The sequence below is a fragment of the Carassius carassius genome, chromosome 3 (genome assembly GCF_963082965.1).
Source record: "Carassius carassius chromosome 3, fCarCar2.1, whole genome shotgun sequence".
Classification (NCBI taxonomy): domain Eukaryota; kingdom Metazoa; phylum Chordata; class Actinopteri; order Cypriniformes; family Cyprinidae; genus Carassius; species Carassius carassius.
Genome location: NC_081757.1, coordinates 16,133,286 through 16,157,214, shown reverse-complemented (window position 1 = coordinate 16,157,214; position 23,929 = coordinate 16,133,286). Strand labels below are relative to the sequence as shown.

The following is a 23,929-nucleotide window of genomic DNA, read 5'->3' as shown; positions in this document are numbered from 1 at the left end:
CCACTGGCACTTTATTTATTCTATAAAACTAGTGTTACAGCTAGTATTGTGCCCATTAATGCTGACTGCACTGTTGCCACTGTTGTTGCAGCACTTACTGTGGCTATTTTACTATAGTAGCACATGAAAATGGTTCCCTAGAATTTGTTGTGTAAAAATTTAAATAAAATAAAATTAATCCAGTTATGAGGAGTTTAGTGAAATTATAATATAGTATAATATAATATTGTTACTTTTGTAATATAAATGAAAATATTATATGCCAGTCTGTAATATAAATGAAAATATTATATAAGTGAACAGCAAAAACATTAAAACGTTATTTCACAGAGATTCTGCTGATTTTATATAGTGCTTAGACATAAATATTTCCTACCTTTCAAAAGTTTGGTTTCACAAAATATTAATATTTTAAATAAATGCTTTTCTTTTGAACTTTCTATTAATCAAAGAATCCCAAAAAACCCATCACTGAATAAATTACAATTTATATGTTAAAACAAAACAAAAAAAACAACTTAATATTTCACTGAGATTCTGCTGATGCTGAAACATACACATATTACCTACCTTTCAAAACTATGGTGTCACAAAATATTTCGATTTCAAATAAATGTTTTTCTTTCTATTAGTCAAAGAATCCTGAAAAAAATGCATCATTGAATAAATTACAATTCAAAATATGTTAAACAAGGCAGTTGTATTTCTGATCAAATAAATGCAGTCTTTGGTGAGAAGAGTAGAATTTAAACCTTAAAAATCTTACCAACTTCAAACCGTTAAACAGAAATGTATGTGTAAGCAATAGAAAATGATTGGCAAATACAGCTGTTTTGCTCTTACATTTAAGGCCCATGATTTAAACAGAACAAATAAGAATGCATACACAGTATTTTTTTTCTTCTTCTGGAGTTCAGTGCAGGAAGTCCATCACAAAACTAGTTCCCTCTGTACCACACATGCACACAAACAAATAGTCAGAGTCTGACCTTGAAGGTGGCCTGGCTTGTTGAATAGGAAAGATCCTATGTTTCTTTCCAGTAAGCCAGTTGGCCACAGCTGAAATGATAAACTAATTGACCACCCATACATAGCATTCCTCATGCTTGAGTTCAATCCCACAAACACACAAAAATATATGCATCCACACACAGCAACTTGTAAGTCATTTTTTAACAATCAGACTTTGAATCCCTCTTACTCTGCATGTGTTTATATGGTATGTACTGTATGTTTACACGAACATACCACACATTGGTTGTACTGTAAAAGCTGTTTGCCCTCTTTTCCTATTCTCTTTGTGATTACCTCTACTGTAATCCATAAGCCAAACTTCACAGTCCTCATGTTACATAATTACAGTACTATGCAACAGAGGGCCAAACAAGCACACACCTCACAGTACAGCACACCTTAATGGCAGTTATTATCTCAGTCTAGTTTGGTTTCGTTCACACAGTATCACAGAGTCTTTAAATCCTTAGGTACTTCCCTATGAAACAGCTACTATCCAAGTGTGACCCTCGATCTTCAGCAGTGTAACAGTAAAAACTGACATTCACTCACACTCTCTCAAGTGAGACAATAACATTTTTTTTTTCCTTTTTTGGTCTATCTATTTTTGGAAACTCCACCTAATTGATTAAGACTCAAGAGGAAAATTACACTGACACCGAAGAGATTTAGTTTGATCACTGAATTTACAACAAAATGAGAAAGTATAATGCAAAATATGAATGCATTTGGAAAAATATTCCGATTTTGCCTGTTTTCCCCCATCTTCTATAGCCGATGTATTTTTGAACATTTTAAGTTAGTTATGTTGTTTTAAGTTGAATGTTGTAGGTATCCTAACATGTTTCATACTATATACTCTTTGTGTTTTGACTCATTTGCAGCATAGATATCACTCCATCAATGCACAATGTTCTTGCGCTCTCAGCCATTTCGTTTGGTCTGTTACAGAAAGATGATCTCACCAGAAAATACCCTGCAAGGCTTAAATGCAAACTCTTTCATGTCTGACAAGCTATTTTAGTATGATTATCAGCAAAATCTTGATGCTACATGCCGCTTTGCAGCGTGGCGTCTTGTTTCAACATGTTTTTGGTCTTTCAGTCAACAAAGAAGGGAAATGCCTGGGGAGACTGCATGCTCAATGCTAATGGCATATCTATGTTTGAAGGAATTTCTCCATTATCTGATAACAATATCTGATAGGAGGCGCCAAGAAAGATTTTACTGGGGCATTTTTGCTATAATGCCAGTAAAATGTATTTAAATCGCTTTGATGTGAAATCAGTGGACATAAGAACACATTCTAGTTTTGTGCTCATCATCATGGGGCTGTACTAAACTGTTGGCACAACTACAAAAAAAAAATTATTCAGCAGTTCTAATTATCTTTATGCACTTTAAAAAAATCTAATGGTTTATTGAAAATTAAAAAAAGGGAGAAGAAGCTTGAAAAGATTGCAGATACTTGTTAGTATTCTGCATGTAATTACCACCATGAGATCTTAACATCAATGTTTTGTTCTTTGCATCAAGGCTCTTGTTTAAAATTTCAGGATAGACTCATGAACTCATGTCTAGGTGGACACAGAGACTGCCAGAGGCTTAGACCACAGTCAATAACAAAGAGCTCTGAAATCTTTTGTCTTTTGTCCCAGGCCCTGAAATGAACTCAAAGCTTGGACAGGCTTCCACTGTGGCCACCTGTGCACCACAATTATCACCAATGCCTGCACACATGCACACCGGACCAATTAAGCATCCCGTGCACTCACCTCCATTCAGCCAGCACTAACAAATTTGCAGTGATGCCAGGATTGCCTCCCTTACTTCCCTCTCACTCATCAGCAATGACTCTTTGAGCACAAGGATGAGCTGAGAGGTATTTAAAGGGTTGCCAAGTAATTACCTAAACAACATAATTCCTGCCATACAGATACAAAAAAGAAAGAAACTGACAGACATTTGAAATCATGCTAATATTAATTTTTTTTATTTTTTTTTTTTTATTGCTTTCAGGAATACTTGATTGCAATGGTCCTGACTCTATCTATACTACATGCATGAATATGCAATATGAAATGTACCAAAAGTTTTTCAGTTTTTCATTGTTTCATAAAATAATTTACATTCATAACACAAAAAATGCCATCCGGCTGCAAAGTGATTTCTAAAGCTGTTGCTGAAGTAGAGACTGAAAATTCAACACATTTCTATCGTCTGACTGACTGAAGTTCTATACATTTCAACACTTTTGCAAAGTTCGTGAAAGTAAACTAGTTGATTTTTCATTTCTTTAGCTGATGGCTGTTTAAAAGGGAACACGAAGAACCACTGTATCAATCCGCACGGGTAAGTAACCCCGGCACTACTTTCATATGTCACGTATCACACGCGGATTCTCTTGATTGATTCAAACAAACGAAATTTGCGCCACCTTGTGTCTAAGTTATCGACTGTATTGAAAATGATGACCACAGAGGACTTCAGTAAGTACTGAAATGTTGTTGCTGTGCTCATATTGTCACTAGCCCGATTGCTTTGCATGTTTTCATGGACTAGGCTGTATTTTTCTTGGACGAAGATTTACTGTGTAATAAACAGGTAAATAATTTCAAACTCAAGTAAATATTTTATTTCCATACGTATTATCACTCTTTCGAAACACTCATGTTCTAGCATTTATTTATACAGATATAATGAGTGATATAACCTTTAATTTGCTTGAAAAAATGTTTCAAAAACGAGTGAGATATCACATCAAAGATTGTGAGTGAGATTTGCAGCCTGTCAGTGTACCGTCTGAGCTTTAACCCCACCTCTGCATACAAGGCCACTGTCTGTTTCCAATTAAGAGTGGAGGCTGAAAAAAAAGCTCTTTAAAAGTCCCCGAACATGTTTGGATGTTTATATTTAAGTCCTTCCCTTCAGCGAGGAGGTTGCTTGGAGGCTGGACTGAAGAAAAAGACCAAAAAAACAGCAAGTCGTTTTTAAAGCCTCAGTACTCAGTTACCAGAGTCCTCCGCCACCCACTGAGCCCCTGATCCTATCAAACACAAACACAGGCCAAAGTGGTTTGCTCAATAACACAGACATGCCAAAGCCCTCTTGCCTGGCTGCAGAGATATGCACTACCAGTTCATTTCAAAAACCTCCATCCTTATTTCACACTCAGGATTTTGTGTGTGTGTGTGTGTGTGTGTGTGTGTGTGTGTGTGTGTGTGTGTGTGTGTGTGTAATTGTAAAAGTTGTTTTGGCATTAGTTTTAGATGCAACACATTTAGTGCTGCACGTTCGTCCAATGCACAGTCAATTAAAACATAAAAATACACCCCGATATAATTAGCACATTATGATCTTAGATTATAAAACCTATTTAATTCATGCATTAATTCTGTGAAATTAATGAAACATTTTTGCATTATAGGTTATGAATAAAATGTAAAAACGAACAGTTTCAGCAGCAAAGCTTCATTCTCTTATATAGCAATAATGTATAGCCTTCTGGAAAGAGTGCTTTGGGCAGTTTTGGGAATAATGTATTGCCTTAGTTCTGGAAAGAGAGCTCTGGACAGTCTCTGGCCCGCTCCAAAAGCGCTTATACTGACCCCATTATGGGCGTATAAATGTGGATGCTTAAATTAGAGCTGGTCTGCATTCAGATGTCATTGCCAATCCCAACTATGGACTGTGAAAGGGACCATGAAGCTGTAATCTAGAGTTGTGTGTGTGTGTGTGTGTGTGTGTGTGTGTGTGTGTGTGTGTGTGTGTGTGTGTGTGTGTGTGTGTGTGTGTGTGTGTGTGTGGTGTGCCAGTCATGGACCTAGGGAATAAAACTGAGCACAGTTCACCTCAGGCACTTGGAGTGATTTTGCATAGGCCTATTTAATTTTGCATAAGCATAAGTATGTTTTTATTTTCTCTAACCATGCACTCATGTTTTAACAATCAGAATTAAGATGATAAAGATAGAGATAATAAAACCGGCCAGTTTGTCTGGACCAAGATTTCTTTTAGATAGCTCATATTTGGATTTCTTATAAAAACGGTCCCAAACTGATAAAGCTTTATCTGACATGCTCCTCCCTGGGCCACCTGATGTCTTGTCTTATCTCACATGGATGATAATTATATGATAGGCTACTGCTCTATGTCACGGATACAGGCAAAGTAAAAACTTTCAACAAGCTTGAAAGGAAAAAGGTTCATAGAGAAGGATTTGATTAATTATGTGAGATGTTGTATACATTATGGGATTTTTATTAAAAAAACAATAAGGTTCTTTCTACACAGTCGAATGGAATGCAAAAACTTTTAAGCTCAATATCTCAAACCTACTCTAAATGAATAAATAAAATTCTGGGCAGTCTGTTCTCTGTTGTTATTGGTTAATTTGTGAGGCTTTCATTCTGGCAACATCCAAAACAGTTGTAATTGTGCACGTTCTTCTTCTTTCGTATGAAAATGGATAAACTGAAACAAGTTAATAGTGAAAGTGCAGTTTTTGTGTTTATCAGTTACTTCTGCTTGATTTGACCCTTAACAAGTACTGATATATTCATTGGCATATCATTGCTTTTGAATTGAATAAAAATGGTTAATTTGGATGTTATAACATGAAGCACATTTTTAAGTTAAACGTTCAACTTGTTGATCCTGAAACAGACACAAACATATTTGTAAAGCTGTCTTCTGTATTTCACACATTTCTACCTCAAATCCTCTCTCTGCTCAAAGCCAGGCAGGGACAGGAAGTTGAGAGCCGATCTGGTAGTGGTCTGGCCTCCAAACCCTGAACTGCAGATCCACTCGCTTTGAAGTTGGTAGAAGAATCACATGCAATTACTTGCGAAATAAACCACGTTCTTCAAAAACACATCCTCTCCCTCTCTCCATTTCACACTGAGGTCTTACATTTTTTCTCAAGAATTATGAACTGGTGGGAGAGTCGTTGACTTGCCAAATGCTGGGAATTCAATATTCAGTAATCAGGGAGAGATTTAGAAAGAGTTGAATGAATTATACCATAAAAACATCCCACCCATTCCCTCCAGAAACATGCAGGAATACACACAAATTGCATGAACTCATTACCCACAGTACCTATTCCTTACATTTACTAATATTGTCTTTACTTTTAGCCTTCTCTTATGGAGATACATGTTCAGAAATCTTCAGTCACTGAGAAACTGTTACTCAAAAAATTTGGGACTGCTTTCTACCCAATGCCCTGGTCTCTCAAGAGTTTACAGCTCTGTATAGAAAGAGTCTGGTAAGTTAAAGAGTGGAGAACTTCCTAAGGAGAGAAAGAATGCCAGGTTTTGCCTACATGACCATCCTACAAATCAGAAAAAAAGGAAGAATAAATGTATGTCTCTTTTTCTGTCTTTTTCCGTTTTAAGGCATGTTATGGACTCTTTGCACAATGTTGTCATATATGTGTGATATTTAAGGATAAATAACCATAACATGATTGTGATGTGTTAAATTTTGTTCTCAATGAACACTTAGGAGGACCATGTTTATTTAGTCCTAGCAATCACTCATTTGGCAAGTCCACAAACCCACCTTCATTTTTATTAAATATTGTTAAAATGTTTATATAATAATCTAAAATAGTACTTTTTACTGTAATGTGTACATTTAATGAGAACACTTGTAAACAATTGGTTTATAAGGATGTTTGGGTAGTTTTACTGAAGACAATGTTGTTCTGTGAAGCATTCAGGATGTTGTGTGCTGTGATACAGTACACAAAAAGAGAGCCACACAGGATCAGTTTACTCACGGATCAATGTTCAGTCCAAAGACACTACAGCGGTTTTAGGGGACCTAAAATAGTACCTCAATGCCTCAGAATGCAGCCTTGAAAGTAATTTATGAGTATTTTAGCTAACATAATGAAGTTGACAATGATCATAAAATAACATTTAAGTCACAAGAGGAACAGAATACAGATATTACAAAAAGAAAGCAATTAGGGAAAAAAACTAAAGTTATATTATTTTCTTTCTTTTTTTCTTTTTTTTTTGTTGTAGAGGAGTTCAGTTCCTCTGTTTTTTCTGCTCCTTTGTCAGTTTAAATCAGAGCCAAACACATACATAAAATCTTACACACATTCTTGTTACACTTATAGTCAACATTACTTTCAAAGCAGAGGGTTCTTCCTGAAAGAAGTAGCTTTTCCCTTAAGTCTGTATGTACTCTGTCTCTCTTGCTTATCTTTGAGGAAAAGTTCCTCTGACCCCTGGCCAGACTCACATGTTTCTCAGTCAGGCCCATGTTTCCTCACCTTATAGTGTTGTGAATCTTGCTTATTTAAGGATAAACTGCATGCAAGTTCAGCCAATCTTTTGTTACTGTTTTGACAGAGTTCAACTTTATATTAAGAGACTGTACAGGCAGAGAAAATAGAGAAGCAAAACAAACCATCAGTATAACTTGTATGTTTCAAGTAAAACCGGCCTGAATGACTTTTGTGTGTTTTGAGTGAAAAAGTAAAAATCATCTCACATACAATAAAGAAATAAAAAAGTACTAACCATAATTACAGTGGGAGTCATTTCAACATGGGAAGTCAAGGAGCACCAAGGAGCATAAACTCCCTTAGCAGTGCATGAGCGGTGATGGAAAGCACCAGAAGAGAGGCCCTGTGCGTGTCTGGTCACTTGACCGTGAGACAAAGTATGTGTAGCTGTTCGGCCCAGTAGAACAAGTGTGTTTGTGTATGGAACTGAAGCCCTTATCTCCAGCCTGTACTGACGCCATAGTCTTCCTGTCTCAAATCTCCTTCATTGATTTACACTCTCCTCTCCGCCCCTCGCTCTCTCCGTTTCTCTTTCTCGATCTCTTACTTAATTCAGCTCACCCCAAGGAGCCCTGCTGGCCCCTGGAATGGTCTTCTCCCTTTTCCGTCCTCTTCCTCTCTTTCTCTGCGTCTCTCTCCTGGAGATAAGATGTAGTCTTTGTACCCACTGACGTAAACACCGGTTGGCACAGATGCATGCAAAGTCTATTACTGTTGACGGGACACGCCTGTCTCTGGTTATGCAGGTTTACTGATGAACACAAACACTTGTAATCTTCATATCTCTCTGTCTGTGTTTGTACATCTCTGTCTCTGTTTTCCTTTCTTTCCCCCTCCTGAAGCATACTTGAATCTCAGCAGAGGTCCACAGCTGTGTGCATTTTTACCTGTCTTATTGTAATCATTTAGTCTTGTGTGCCACTGTGAAGATAATAGTTTTGAAATGACGAGGCACAAGATAACTTTATTTGCATCGACTGTGCTGCACAAATGCAAAGTCAATTGCACACTAAGTGAAGTAAACTCTTTGTTTACTCGCACAAGTAAGAGTAAGAGCTCTATCTCTCTCTCTCTCTCTATCGTCTGGAAGTTTATGGCCTGCTTCATCGGCGCCAGGCGCTCTGAGACTAGACTAGACTACAATCAGCTCAGCAACAGAGTGGTCTGATCTCGCTGAGTTTCTCTCCCTTTCCTCTGTTTTTAGCCCACTTCCTTCCTTGGGTTCTGAGATATTCTCTTTTCGCTCGTAGAGCCAACAACAGGCATGCTTATAAAACACACAAAGTGAATGGAAGGAGTCAGCTTTGCACAGCGAGGCAGAGACTGTTGTGTATTCAAAGAGGAAACAATCTGAAATACGTATTCCTCAGATATGCTGTTTAACTACAAGAATAAATTGTATAATTGTTGGTTGTCGGTTGTTCTTTCTGTGTTCTTTTAATGAATCTAAGTAAATAAAGCAACTCTTTGTGATGTTATTTGCTTAAAACAGTTTTTTTTCCATGTAGTGTTAGTGTTGAAGAACAGAATATTCTGGTCTAGAGAGTGCATTTTTGTAATATTATATATAAAAAAATATGCATTATATGTTTTATTTAATTAAAATAATTTGGATTAAAAACATAAATGAAAACCAGCAATGATGAATATTCTTTCTGACTCATTTATTTTATAATGACAGTTCTGGTCTAGTTTTTCAGTTATTGTTTCTGAAGGTCACATCATTATGCCAGTAGGTGGTGGCCAATGACTATCCTTAGGAATGAGTAATTTGAATCATTCACTTAACTGATTTATTAAAAAGACTCATTCAGGAGCAAAGCAAGTGACTGTATAAGAGAAACATTTGAATCGTTTTATCAACCGACTGACTGTTCAAATTCATTCAGGGATGAAACAACTTAACTGCAAAAACAGACAATATAAATGGCCATACACAGTGTCTGATGTACTCGATATTAACTGTTGTTTATTGGATAAAAGCAGATATATTTTATTTGTAAAGGTAATGTGGCAAAATAGTGCTAGTTTAAATAACTTCACAGAAACATAAATTTATTGTTGATTGCCTGCTGTGGTCAACTTTTGCTGATGTGGTATCACTATATTTTTTTGCTGTATATATTGCTGAAAAAGATTTTCTGGATAAATTCTTAAAACACAATCAATCATGTACTTTAGTACATGTGAAGTGGATAAAAAAAGTTAATCAAAGTTGTCCTAAGGCAGGAACGCATTTTGGTTTTAGGACAACTTTGATGAAAGGTTTTGATCCACTTCAAATGTTGACTAGTGTAGAAAGGACATGCTGTTAATTATTGTGGCAACGTAAATACACTGCAACAAAGATGTTGGTACAGCATGATGAAAAACGTTTACAATTTACAATGAAGTTCAATAGTTAACTACATAAGTTAAGATGAGCCAACAATGAAAAGCATTTATTAATCTTAGTTTAGAAATTGTGACCCTCTATTGAAAGTCTAGGTAACCAGAACTTAGAAGATCCAAAAAGGTCATAAAGACATTGTAAAACGGATTGAATGGATCCAAATGAATCGAGTGGTTAAATCCATGTCTTGTGAAGAGATATGATGGCTGTAAATGATGAATTTAGGCTTTTATTTACATATAAACACACAAACAGACCGGATCACATTTTGTAAATACAGAAGCTTCTGTATGCGTAATGTGAGTGTAACGCATGAAAACCAATGAAGTTTGTTTTAGAATATTTGAGCTTCTGTGTTTACCATGTGTGAAGTGCTATATATATATATATATATATATATATATATTTTTTTTTTTTTTAATTTAGATGTAAAAAAGACTATATTGATATGTTCATCATTTAAAGCTGTCATATCTCTTCACAAGACTTGGATTTAACCACAGATTTGTTTTTTGCCTTTTGACCTTTATGCCTTATGAGTCATAATAACCTTTTTAAAGTTTTGGTTACCTGGATTTTCCAAAGAGGGACAGAAACCTCTATATTTCAGAGATTAAGATTAAAGTCCTATGGGTTTGGAACAACATGACAATGAAAAAATGATGAAAGAATTTTAATTTTTTAGGTGAACTGTCCCTTTAAAAACATTTATGGACCTGAGCTAATAATGAACAACAGTAATCTGTGTTGTCAGCAAAGATGAATAACTACTGTAATAAATGCATTTGTCATTGTTAATGTTAGTTAATATTGTCAAATACAGAAAAAAAAATTCTGCTTTTGTTAAGGATATTCAATTTTGCTTTTCATATGCACATACTCCTGCCACGTAGAAGCATCACATTGACACAGCAGACATTCATTTAAGTCTCGGGCTGTCTCCGAAATTTCCTTGCCGAAACTCTCGTTTTGACTGCCAGAACTTTCCACAGGAGACAGATTACACTGTTAATGTCTGTCTGTGGCTATGACCTCCTGCTACCATAGGCCACACCAGCAGTCAGAAATAAGGTCTTTACCACACAGCTTCTTTACATTGTCGCATTGTGCATTCAATTGATTTTGAGACATTTTCATCAACTCATCCAGTCTTCAGCCTATATTAGTTGCACTTGTGTCATCTGAATGTATTTTGACTTTGTTTCTGTCTCTAGAGCATTTTGGCAGTATTCATGGCACTAGCGCCATCCAGAATGGAGTATGGACCCGAGGAAATGCCTTAAGGGATGTGAGTGCTCTCTTTTTCTGTCTCCCACTGTCTCGCCTCTTTCCCTGAGGTCCATTAGGAATAAGGGGCTTGTTGACATGCTATTCCTGTTGGGTCTTGCTAGACCCCATCAACAAGCCCACGTCTGTCCGGACTGGATGGACTGGGGATATTTTGGGGGGTGGTTTGATGCTGGTCTCTCTGTCTCTCTGCTCCAGACTTCTGCTGATAGACTATCTAAGAGACTTAATGGGAGTAGCTGCAATTATTAGCCTGACGCCAGGCTACAACAGTTATCACCCCTATGATAAGTGAAGGGAGAAAGCCCAAGGATTCTTGCTTTTGATGCTGACAGTTTGCCACAAGGGGTTTCAGATGTTTGTTTTTTTAGCCTATACATATAATTATATAATATGTACAACAATTAATATAGTGTGGTGGTAAGAGGCCTACTACTAGTAGTATTTTAAAATGGTAAAACATAACTACATAAATTAATAATAAAAACGAGATCTTATTCTACTGAATTCATTATCACAATCACAATCATTGCAGCAGTAACATTTTGATGTTCTGTCGCTGCCACAGCGCTCGCGCTCGCGCTCACACACACACACACACACACAGGTACATGTTGCTCCTTTAAGAGTTCGGAAACTTGATACTGTGTTTGCGCAACAATCAGCGCGGCTCGCAGCCGCCAAAGTGTCTAGACAAGCACATGATGGGAATCAACCAATGGCTCCACTGCTCTCCTCGGGGGCCCCGTGTGTGTGTATCTGAAGAAGAAAGAGAGTGAAACGGCGAAAGACCATCGAAGAATCCCATTAATCTCGCTCGAAACACGGAACGAAACCTCAAGACATCTAACGTCCGTCTATCCACCCGGAACGACCACTTTGCCCCGTCGCAACACAATCATTTTCTTCCGCGAGGAGCGCGTGGAACATGAATAAGAATTATTGTGATCCATTCATGTGCTCGGCGTCATTAAACTGCTGAAGAAGGTTTGCTTGGTAAAAAAAGCTCTGTTTGGGAGATTGTCGAAGATTTTTTTCTGCATGTCGTGCATTTCGTATTGTTCAACAAGAAGTTTCTCGTAGTGTTGGGGAATGTTTACAGATTGGATGCACCGCACTATCATTATTATAGCTATCTATTTGCTACAGTGCTGATATATTGTAGCAGCGGAGTCTAATGTTGGGTTTTGCTCAGGCTCTGCTTGGCTGTGCATGTGAGCACAGATCATTGATGTCGTACTGCGAGCGCACGAGCGTTTGGAGTCTCCGCGGCTCTGACCAAACATAGGAAAAACCGATGCAAACTGTTTAAATTGTCGTATGTTCAGGACGAGACGCACGGGTCTGGTTCGGCGACTCTGGAGAAGCCGTTTGGTCACCGCAGGTAAAGAAGGGGGCGATGGTGGTCCGGATGACTGGAATGACAGCAACCCCGAGAAAATCGCAAGAACGGAATACGCACCGGGAAACAATGCAGGCTCCTTTAGCAAACGCGTAGAGGAACGAGAGGAACCGGGGATCCTTATTGAGCACGATGGACCCCTCAACGAGGGTAGCGAGGACAGGACGGTAACATGCTGTTTGTTTAGCGAACTCCCCAGAGGCAAAAACAGACTGGTTTGTCGCCTTGAACATAGGAATCACAACAACTATAGCAGTCTAAGTGGCAGGGAACTTAAAAATGGTGCCGTGACTGAGCAAGAACTCAAGAAGTGCAGTTATGCATTTCTTAAAAAGTTGAAAGAGAAGTCTCTGGATGTTTTACTGGAAGCTGTGGAGTCTCAAGGCGGGATGCCAAGTGGATGTGTTCTGGTTTCACAGACTGAAGTGCGAATTGGAGGTCAGCTGGTGTCTCCACAGTACCTGCTGTGTCGACTCTTCCGCTGGCCGGACCTGCAGCTCTCCTCTCTCCTCAAACCGCTCAGTCACTGTCAGAGCTTTAGGGCAGAGGACAGCCAGACCCTCTGCTGCAACCCCCATCACTACAGCCGCGTCTGTGGACCAGTCAAGGATGGTAAGGAAACCTCTGAATGTTTTTGGTCAAAGCTAAAATTGCTATACTGTCCATTTGAAGTGTGTTTTCAGCCCTGCTTGTTTGCTGGTCTTAGTTGGTCTCCCAACCAATCCAGGCTGGTCTGTTTGATGCTTCTAGAGGAGTTTTGGGCACTTTTCGGAAGTCCATGTTTACCCAGGCCAGGAGACCATCTTAAACCATATAAGACTATTTCAAACTAGTGGAGACCAGCAAACTCTCTTACGTGTTTTCTGTAGCATCAAATCAGTATCAAATCAGGAAAAACTAATATAAATACTAATGTGAATGATAGGGAGGGGAGTTGGACAGTGATACTCCTGTTCAGGAAGTGGAATTCCCAACTAGAATCCCTCTGGGATTCTCGATTTCTCTGCTCCCTCCCTATTCACAAAAAAACACTACCCTAACATTGTGTATAAAAAAAATGAACAGTTGCAGATAAAGAATTGATTAAACAATTGTCTTTGTAGAGAATCAAGAAAGAATACACTGTAAAAATGTAACATGCTGGTTTAGTGAATGCACAACCATACATCTAAAGTAAATGTCTAAAGCAGTATGAATTGGATACTAAAGTACATGAGACCTTGACATGCATAAATAATGTTACTACAGTCCATTAGCACCAACACTAATAATTAATAGTTAATAGTTTAAAAGCAAAATCTGATACTTTAAGTGTTTTCCATGAAGTTTTTTAGTTCTCTGCTTTAGCAAAATTGCAGTGTTTCCACCCACTGTTATAAAGTGATTCAGAACAGGTCACTTTTGATTGGATTCCATGCATTCGTGGCACATGACGAAACATCCATTGTCTTTTGATGGATGCTCTTCTTCACCTGTTATTTCCATACCAGCTGGGAACGTTCTCATTTGCTGTAGAAATTCGAGAGAAACTGTGCCAAGTGCTGTTACAGTATTAGATCTTTAAGTCTAGGTCTGATCATATAGCCTTGAAAAGTCAGAGATGTGTTCAGCTTTAAAGGGATGCTTAATTTAAAGAAAACTTTAACTCAGTTCTTCCTATTTTCAGACACACCGCCTCCTCCCTACTCCCATTTCTCCCCCTTACCAGATCAAAAGCCACTGAGTAAGTAATTTTGTCTTTCTCACTTTAAGTAAGCAAAGATTCCTTGAAATAACAAATTATATTTTAGCCCTATATGTCATGTTTTTCTCAGCAGTCAAATGGAGAAAAGGTTAAATTTTTCGTCTTGTTATTTTGCAGATTCTTCCCTCCAAGTGCTGCCTTACATAGAAACCGAAGCCACGTGTTCACTTGGTGACATGACGCTGGACTATTCAGGTTGGTGTGCAAATGTAAATTAATGCATTTAAAAGGGGAAAAAGTGTGTTCAGTAAATCAAATGTATTATACATATGCTTATGCTACACTTAAAAGGTTGTGAAAGATTTCTCATTCAAATAAATGCTATTCTTTTGAACGTTCTGTTCATCGAATCGAAGTTTCCAGAAAAATGTTAACCAGAACAACCATTTTGAGCATTAATAATTAGCACCAAATGTTATGCTGCTGAAAATTCAGCATTGCTATCACATGAATACATTCAAATATATTCCATTTTAAATCAATAAAAATAATTTTAAGTATATAAATATAGAAAACGGTTATTTCATATTGTAATTATATTTTACAGTATTTCTGCTTTTACTTTTTTATTATTATTATTGAAAATGCAGACATGGTTGGCATAAGAGACTTCTTTCAAAAACAGTCGTCTTTTTTAATAAATAATGTTAGTGTGTTGAATGTGATGCTTTGGTTTGGACCTAATGGCTATTCTCAGAGCTGCTACATGTAAAATGGTTAGCTTATCCATGTTATTTTTTGTTAGCATTTGGTCAGCTAAGCATTCCTCTCTCTCTTTTGTACATACGTACATTCACCTACAAGTCCAAAAGTAAATTCTCAGGGCTTAATTAATGGTTCTTGAAGTAGTGACGTTGTTGCTTTCCTTCGCTGCTTTTGTTTCTGTAGTGTTATGTAGCCATATGATTTATGGTTGTCTCTATTTTGTTACTTCTATGTTCAAGGGTATTTTTAATATGATGAACACGTTACACTTTTCTCTGGAGATTAATTCACATAATTGTTGACTTTCTCCAGTTTGAATGTGATATCTAGATGTGCCGTATGCAAATAGCTAAAACATCTTAGACGTCATCCACCAACTTTTCAGCACCGAGTCAAAATTAGATTATGAGCAACAATGGGCAGTTTTGTCAGGATGCTGACTGGGGGACTCAGGGCCTCCTGAGCTCTTATCTGCAGTGTGTCTCACAGCTCTTTACTTATTATTACCCAACATATAGAGCTCTGGAGACAAGGAACAAGATCCTCTTTCGGTGTGTCACATACGTTCTTTCCCCCATTATATTCATGTTGTTGCTTCCTGCTGAGTTTTGCAATGCAAGCCCTGGCACAGCCAGCCAGTCGCATTTTAAAATAAGGTTTAAATTACAGGCTTCACTGTGGCTTCCCCTCTTCCTGACAGAGCGCAGGCCAACACGCAATTTAACTAATGAAATCCTGCCTGTCTCTGCAGAGATTCTTTACAGATGTTGACAAAGAACAACTCTATCAATTGTTGGAAAATTATTTGCCCCTGTTTTTTAAGGGACACGAATATTAAGGCTTTTTAGATCTAGTTACTTTTTCTTTTTTTGGGGGCTGATTTATTGTAATTGCATTAATGCGTGATTGCACGTGTCTGTCTGCATATTCCTCTCAGTTTCTCCTCAGTATTGTGACAGGGAGAAATCATTTTGCTTTTTCATCCTGACACAAGCTGTTAGCTTCATCTTAGATAGGGATCAATATGCAGTCAGTTCTCTTACCACAAATTCATCATCCATTGGAATGAGCAGCAATATGGCTTGCCAAAGAAAGAAAGATACTTCTACAATTATACCCCTCAGTATAAAGAAATGTGTGTGTGCCTGTGCCTGACTTTCATGTATTATGTCACTAAAAATGAAGCATATGGGATTGTTCATCCAAAAATGAAAATTATATCATCATTTACTCACCCTCATGTCATTCCAAACATGTATGACTTACTTTATTCTTGAGAGCACGAATGAGTTATGTTTTAAAGGATGTTTTGATTGTTTTGTCTATATGGGGTCCCCAATGACTTTCACTGTATGGATTTACATAAAAAAAAAGTCTTTGATGCTTCACAGAAGAAACGTTGTGTCATACATGTTTTAAACAAGGGCAAGAGTAAATGATGATATAAGTAACATTTTTGGGTGAATTGCCCCTTCAAGTGTTATTTTAGAATAAATCTTTAGTTGAACAGAAAGAAAGAAAATTGTTGTCTTACTTTTGCAGCCGAACAATTTCGACCACTGCTATTGTTCTAGAGTTGTGAAAATACTGGAAGTAGAGTTCTTTGGCAGTTCTCATCGTGGCATTTCCATTATCACCCCTCTAAGCTCCCCCACTATTCACTGGCTCAGTGGAAGGGTCTAATATGTGGAGGGAGATCTAATATTTGGCACAGCAGGACAGACAAGACTCCATCCTCTCCTTCCCCCCTCATTTTGTGGTGTTGGTTTAGGCTAGGCACACAAGCACCAAGAATGCTTTTGCAGGCACTAACAACTGTGCATGCAAAACAGAAAACTTTCTAAAGGAGAGGTTGAACGTTCCTAAACATTATCATACACCATAGCATTGCTTACAGAATTAAACTAGCCAGCAAATATGTAATTTGCCTGTTTTTGCATATGATTGAAGGGAGTTAAACATGAAACTTAAGCAATGAGCCACTCTATGAAAATCAGATGAAAAAATTTGTTTCCACTGACATCTGATAGGTCTTTTGCATTGATTTCCAATGTTGCATCATTTTTCCATTGTATTTACTCTAAATCCATGAAGTTTTATGCAAATCTTTATGAAAATGATGTCCTTCTTTTGTCTTTTTTATTGCGTATCCTTTTTTATGTATTTGAAAGTACTTGCTAAGGCCAGAGAGTCTAAGATAATGATCGTGTATTTCCGTACCCCTCCTTAAACAAAACTTACTTCATTAACAGTGTGTCCTCTGCTGTCTGTTTGGGCCAGAGAGGGTTGAGGCTGAGCAGAATGAGGGCACAGGCCCAGAGCTTTAGATCTTCTCTCTCAATAGAGCCTGTGAAGCAAAATAATGCCATCAGTCTGTGTTTGAGTTAATCAAACTGGATAGGCTGGCGGCTGGGGGATCAGGGGGTCGCGAGCCTTCACTGAGTGGTCAGAGAGCTGAATGCTGGCCCTCGGAGGGGGAGAGGGGGCCCTTGTGGCCCCGCGCGGGGAGAGAGGAATGCTGAGGCAGGAGCGGGGGGGTGTTAGAGTCAGAGATGACAGATTTTAGGCCTGTTAGTGGGGGTCGTTGCTTCTTCAGTTTCGAATCCTCCTGATAGAATTGGAGATTTAGAGAGTGCACATGTACTGTATGAGGGAGCTGATATGAGAGTGGTCAAAACATTACTTGACACAACAGCACATTACTGAAGAAATAAGCATGTCCCTGGTGCACTGGTGGCTTTCGGAAACACAAAATCTGTTGTAACTTGACAATAAAATTAAAAAAAAAAATGTATACTGACTTTAATAATTTTATAAAAATGCTTATCTCTAATTATAGCAACACTGCTTTAATCGTTATTATCCAGTATTATAGTAATATCAACCTCAACCACAAAAATAATTATATATTTTTTACTAATCAGCCTCAAATTTGGACAAATAAAAAAAGAAAATAAGTGAAATAACTTTTACAGTTTTATTAAATTAATTCAATTTCAATATATATTATTTATTTACAGAAAAAAGCAAATTTATTTGATTAATTAGTTGATTTAATAGGGACAATACATGACAGATTATAGCAACATTGTTAAAATCATTGCTATCCAGTATTATTGTTAGTAATACTAACAACAACAATAATAATCATGACACTGTTTCATATACTTTAAATAATATTTTTTTTTTTTTTTTTTGAAAATCAAGTTTCTTATGTTTTAGTTTTTTTTCACTCCACAGATGCCAGTATGTCTCCTTCCTCCCGGGCTCAGAACCACTGGTGTAACGTGGCATACTGGGAGCTTCGTACACGTGTGGGCCGTCTGTACCCAGTTCATGACACCTCTCTTAGCATCTTCTATGACCTACCTCAGGGTACAGGCTTGTGCTTGGGCCTGCTCCCCGTCTCTCCGCGTTCCACAACCGTCCAGCGCACACGTGGCAAGATCGGACATGGCATCCTCCTCAGCAAAGAGCCAGATGGAGTTTGGGCCTACAACCGCAGTCAGCATCCTATTTTTGTGAATTCCCCGACTCTGGAACATCACCCCTACCTGAGTTTGACTGTGAGGAGAGTCATGCCAGGCTACTCCATAAAGGTTTTTGACTATGAGAAGTCGTGCCAAATTCAACTCCCCAGCGAGTTGGTGCACATGGAAGGGCCATACGACCCAAACAGTGTGAGGATCAGTTTTGCCAAGGGCTGGGGACCATGCTACTCAAGACAATTTATTACGTCATGCCCATGCTGGTTAGAGATTTTACTGAACAACCACAGATAATGTATACACATAAACAAATGCAGACATATACATTGCTCTTACCACAAACGCTCAGACACCCACAGCCACAATCCAAATGTAATCTATCTAAATTTAATATAAAGTTTTATATAAACGTATTATATGGAATACTTGTAAATACTGAGTCATTTTTACAACATAATTATTTATGTATGGTGCAATGTCTTTATGGATGGACAGAGGAAATAAAAACAAAAGAAATGCATTTCAGAGTTCTGTGTGGAATTTACATATCTTGTAATACTGTACAAATATATATATATATATATATATATATATATATATATATATATATATATATATATACATACACACACACACACACACACACACATTTGATTATTTTATTTGGAATGACAAATACTAATTAGAACAACAGCATCCAAATATTCACAAAGAGCCTATTATGTTTCACCTGACAATAAAGACAATGCAAGTTGCAACCACATTCAAAGATTCACTGATTTTTGCAATACTGCATCATTTTATAATTTATATAGCTATATAGCAATAGATAAGACAAATTTAAAGAAATGTCTATTGTTTCCCCATATGAAAATTTGTAAAAAAAAAAAAAAATTTTAAAAAGAAGAAAAAAAAAGAAAATTACATATGATCTGTAAAAAATAAACATGGCAATAGATGTCAAAATAATACATTTCATATTGTTTAATATTACACCTGATTAATATTAGTGTTGACGTATGTTTTATGTATTTTTTTGCTGGCTGCCATCAATCAGAAAAGGGGCAAAAATGTAACCTCTAATTTAATTTCGCCCATATTATCAATGCTGAGATACAGTCATGAATTTATCACTGGGTCTTTTGTCTTTGGTGATGGATGTTTGGCTGACATCATGGATAAAACTATAAAAATGTTATGGGATATATAAAATATTTGCCAATGAAAGAAATCAAGGCTGTTTTCTAGAGATCATTTGGAAATGTCCAATTAGCTCAAAGCTCAAGTACTTTATTTGTCTGTAGAACAGGGCATTTAGTGTTCTTCAAACATCTCATCTTTTCATTAAAAATTTTTATGTACAAAGTGACCATTACTTTGCTTACACATTACATTAAGGTTCACAGCTGTCTATTTTCAGTGTTGCAATGCATCAGGGTCCAGGGAATCTTTCTTTTCGTGCCGTTGTTTGTTCTAGAGGGGGACCGCGTAGTGGCTAGCTTACTCAGCAGTCTGCCTGGTCCCACCTCATCCCTTTTAAAACAGGACTCCCAGAAAGCAACATAGACATTATCCCTGCGCCACGCTGCCCCGGCCGCCCAGCTCCAGACACATTCTTCAGCTCTGTAAGCACCATATTATGACTATGGAGACAGAAGAGAAAAAGCACCTTTGAACATTTGTATCTGTGCAGGGAAACGGAAAAATGGAGGCATGTGCATTTAGCATGTCAAGAGCTGATGCTGCTTTTCAGGGTGGATTTGAATAAATTAAACTTTTTAAATCAACATTGTATTCTCCCACATTTCTCAGGGTTTCTCAGTAGTGCATAAAACAACATTCAGCTCAAATGATATTGCCTGTTCTCTTATATGCATGAATGTTTTTTAGAGTCTATCTCTAATTGATCTCATTTGTCACATTCTCGAAGCAGGACCTCTGGCTCTCGGCTATGTTTCTGCGTGAGGTTTCCAGCCATGGTGTTTTTAACTCCATGGTGGGCTGACCTGACCTCACATTGAACTGGATTTCTGAGTGAGTGTGGTGATTTTGGATCAGCCAGTGCTGCTCTAATTCAGTTTCTACCACACTTGATCATACCAGTTTGGGATTCAATCTTTTAACTTGCAAAGAATTAACTCAAAAACTTGCCCTTTGTATATGTGAACAGAGATGATTTTCCCAGAGAATGTTCTGTACATCTCATTTAACTATGACACACTGTAAAATCAAACACTTGCCTTTCTTTGAGATGGCTAATGTAATTAACTTGTGTATCTCATTTTGGCGATCTTGTGCTTTGAGTTGAAGGTTGTTATGATCGGAACCCAGAGAAACGCAGGAGACGAGAGATCCAAACGCAGTGTGGATTTATTTGGGTAATCCAACTCAGAGTCCAACATGCAGGGGTCAAAACCAAAAATCCATCCAAACAAACAAATAAACAGGAAAAGGAAATAGGAACAGGAATGGGAACAGGAACAGGAATAGAACCTAGAAACTCGGAATGCAAGGAAACTGGATGACGGAAAGAAAGGACTCCATGAAAACAAATGGAAACAGACCGGATTATATAGGCAGGGTAATGACTATCAAGTGAAGACACCTGAGTGCAATTAACAGGAGTGCAATTACTGTGATGAAGGGACAAGGCTTTGTGGGAATTGTAGTGCCTGCGGTAAGGTGCCTATGGGGAAGTGAGACCACTAGTGGACACCCAGGGAAACAGAGACCAGACAGCTTGACATTACCCCCTCCTCCATGGAGCAGCTACCAGATGCTGGGAAGGAACACAGAGACCAGGAGGGAGGTGGAGTGGCGGAGGACCAGGGGGAGTGGCGGAGGGCCAGGTAAAATGGGGAAACAGAGACAAGAAGTGCAAAAAACAAAAACAAGGAGCCCAGGAGGGAGGTGGACCGGCGGAGGATCAGTGGGAGGGACGGAGGGCCAGGTCCATAGATGGAAACAGAGAGAAGAGGAGCAAAAACAAAACAACAACAAAACACAAGTCCAGGAAGGATATAACGTTCAGTCCCCAGGGCCGAACCGACAGGGCAGGAATCCAGAGAGGAGCAAGGTGGAATTGGAGCCCTGCGGTCGAGACAGAAGCCCACCAGGGCGGCGCAGAAGACCACCACATCCATGCGGTCGAGACAGACGCCCACCAAGGCAGCGCAGAAGACCACCACATCCATGCGGTCAAGACAGAAGCCCATCAGGGCAGTGCAGAAGACCACCACATCCGTGCGGTCAAGACAGAAGCCCACCAGGGCGGCGCAGAAGACCACCACTTCCGTGCAGTCGAGACAGAAGCCGACCCGGGTGGCGCAGAAGACCACCACAGTGGGATCGATGACACAGGAGAGCAATTCTGGTTAGGCAAGTCTGAAACCGAGGACATGAACAAGTTAAGGGCGGCCTCCGTGGCCACGACAGGATCAGTCGAGCGCTCACAGAGTTCGGCTGAGACGTGACGAGGCTCTGGAAGTTTCGCAGAAACGAGGAGAGGCTCTGGTAGTTCAGCCGAGACGAAGAGAGGCTCTGGTAGTTCAGCAGAGATGCGGAGAGGCTCTGGTAGTTCAGCAGAGACGCGGGGAGGCTCTGGTAGTTCAGCAGAGACGTGGGGAGGCTCTGGTAGTTCAGCAGAGACGTGGGGAGGCTCTGGTAGCTCAGCAGAGACGTGGGGAGGCTCTGGTAGTTCAGCAGAGATGCGGAGAGGCTCTGGTAGTTCAGCAGAGACACGGGGAGGCTCTGGTAATTTCGTGGTGTTTAGACTGGATTCAGGAAGATCAATGGTGACTTGACTCTGCTCATGAAGATCATTGGTGACTTGCATTTGTTCATGAAGATCAATGGTGACTTGCCCTTGCCCATGAATATCAATGGTGAGGTGCCTTTGCCCATGAAGAACACCGGTGACTTGACTTTGCCCATGAAGATCACCGGTGACTAGCCCTGACTCTGGAGTGTCAACGGTGACTAGCCCTGACTCTGGAGTGTCAACGGTGACTAGCCCTGACTCTGGAGGGTCAACGGTGACTTGTCCTGACTCTGGAGGGTCATCGGTGACTTGACCTGACTCTGGAGGGTCAACGGTGACTTGACCTGACTCCACTCTGGAGGGTCAACGGGAACCTGACTCGACTCCTGTGCAGAGGCGCTGGACAAGCAGCCATCTTGTGCCATGACTCTGGACCGGCGGCCATCTTGGGCAGTGGCGCTTGGCCGGCGGCCATCTTGGGCAGTGGCTCTGGGCTGGCGGCCATCTTGGGCAGTGGCGCTGGGCCGGCGGCCATCTTGGGCAGTGGAACTGGGCCGGCGGCCATCTTGGGCACTGGCGCTGGGCCGGCGGCCATCTTGGGCTGTGGCGCTGGGCTGGCGGCCATCTTGTGCAGTGGCACTGGGCTGGCGGTCCTCCTGTTTGTAGACCCCGGTCTAGAATCGGCCATCCCACCAGGAGAGACAGGTGTGGCTGGGATATTCCATGGAGTCCGATGTTGTAAATAGAATACAAACTCCAAGAAATTATAAGCGTCCAACTGCTCCATTTCATTACGAGGAACTGGGTCATCCAGCCCGGTGTTGAAAGTGTCCTTTAGGGCCGCATCATTATATCCCATACTCTCAGCTAGGGTCCAGAACATTTGTGCCATAGCACCCACCTCAATCCACTCTTGGCGGAGGGTGGTCATTTTGACGTATCGTGCCCTTCGTTCCACCATACTGGCTGGGGAACAGGTATGAAGTCCCACACCGCTGGATCTTGACATTGATGGAGTCCTTCTGTTACGATCGGAACCCAGAGAAACGCAGGAGACGAGAGATCCAAATGCAGTGTGGGTTTATTTGGGTAATCCAACTCCGTGTCCAACATGCAGGGGTCAAAACCAAAAATCCATCCAAACAAACAAACAAATAAACAGGAAAAGGAAATAGGAACAGGAACAGGAATAGAACCTAGAAACTCGGAATGCAAGGAAACTGGTTGACGGAAGGAAATGACTCCGTGAAAACAAATGGAAACAGACCGGATTATATAGGCAGGGTAATGACTATCAAGTGAAGACACCTGAGTGCAATTAACAGGAGTGCAATTACTGTGATGAAGGGACAAGGCTTTGTGGGAATTTTAGTGCCTGCGGTGAGGTGCCTATGGGGAAGTGAGACCACTAGTGGACACCCAGGGAAACAGAGACCAGACAGCGTGACAAAGGTACATTCAAGAATAGCTGAATAAGATAAATGAATTACAACACTAATTTTTCATATACTTCTGTTATTAGATTTACAATGCAGCAGTCACTAATTTGAGTGACAAACTAAATTTTTTTAATGAAAATAAAGATAATTTTTAGAGGAATTTAAGATAATATACTAAAATCTATGAATGCATGATTGTTAATCACCACTGTAAAGTTATTGCTTGTTGAATTTGTGGAAAAAGCTTTCCTGATTAAGGCTCAAAAGGATCAACCCTTATTAAATCTCAATGGCACAATAGAGCTGTGAGGCCTTGAGGAAGAGAACTAAAAGAGATTAAACCACTAAAAAATGCAGAGATGCCTTTGACGTCACATAAAACATTAAATTA

At 39.3% G+C, this 23,929-nt stretch overlaps 1 protein-coding gene across 1 annotated transcript; it reads left to right on the top strand.

Annotated features, from left to right (window-relative positions):
• The first annotated feature begins 11,672 nt into the window (after positions 1 to 11,672).
• On the top strand, positions 11,673 to 18,859 carry smad6a (SMAD family member 6a). The gene is made up of 4 exons (XM_059531056.1): positions 11,673 to 13,014; positions 14,069 to 14,125; positions 14,264 to 14,341; positions 18,092 to 18,859. Exons 1-4 carry the CDS (start codon positions 12,321 to 12,323, stop codon positions 18,631 to 18,633), a joined length of 1,371 nt encoding a protein of 456 aa, XP_059387039.1. The 5' UTR covers positions 11,673 to 12,320; the 3' UTR covers positions 18,634 to 18,859.
• Positions 18,860 to 23,929: the final 5,070 nt, after the last annotated feature.

Bases quoted from the DNA above. Each gene is read 5' to 3' on its own strand.
- smad6a (XM_059531056.1), top strand. From the start codon at position 12,321: ATGTTCAGGACGAGACGCACGGGTCTGGTTCGGCGACTCTGGAGAAGC. The intron at 14,126-14,263 runs GTAAGTAATTTT...GTTATTTTGCAG, and splicing joins ACCAGATCAAAAGCCACTGA to ATTCTTCCCTCCAAGTGCTG. The intron at 14,342-18,091 runs GTTGGTGTGCAA...TTCACTCCACAG, and splicing joins CATGACGCTGGACTATTCAG to ATGCCAGTATGTCTCCTTCC.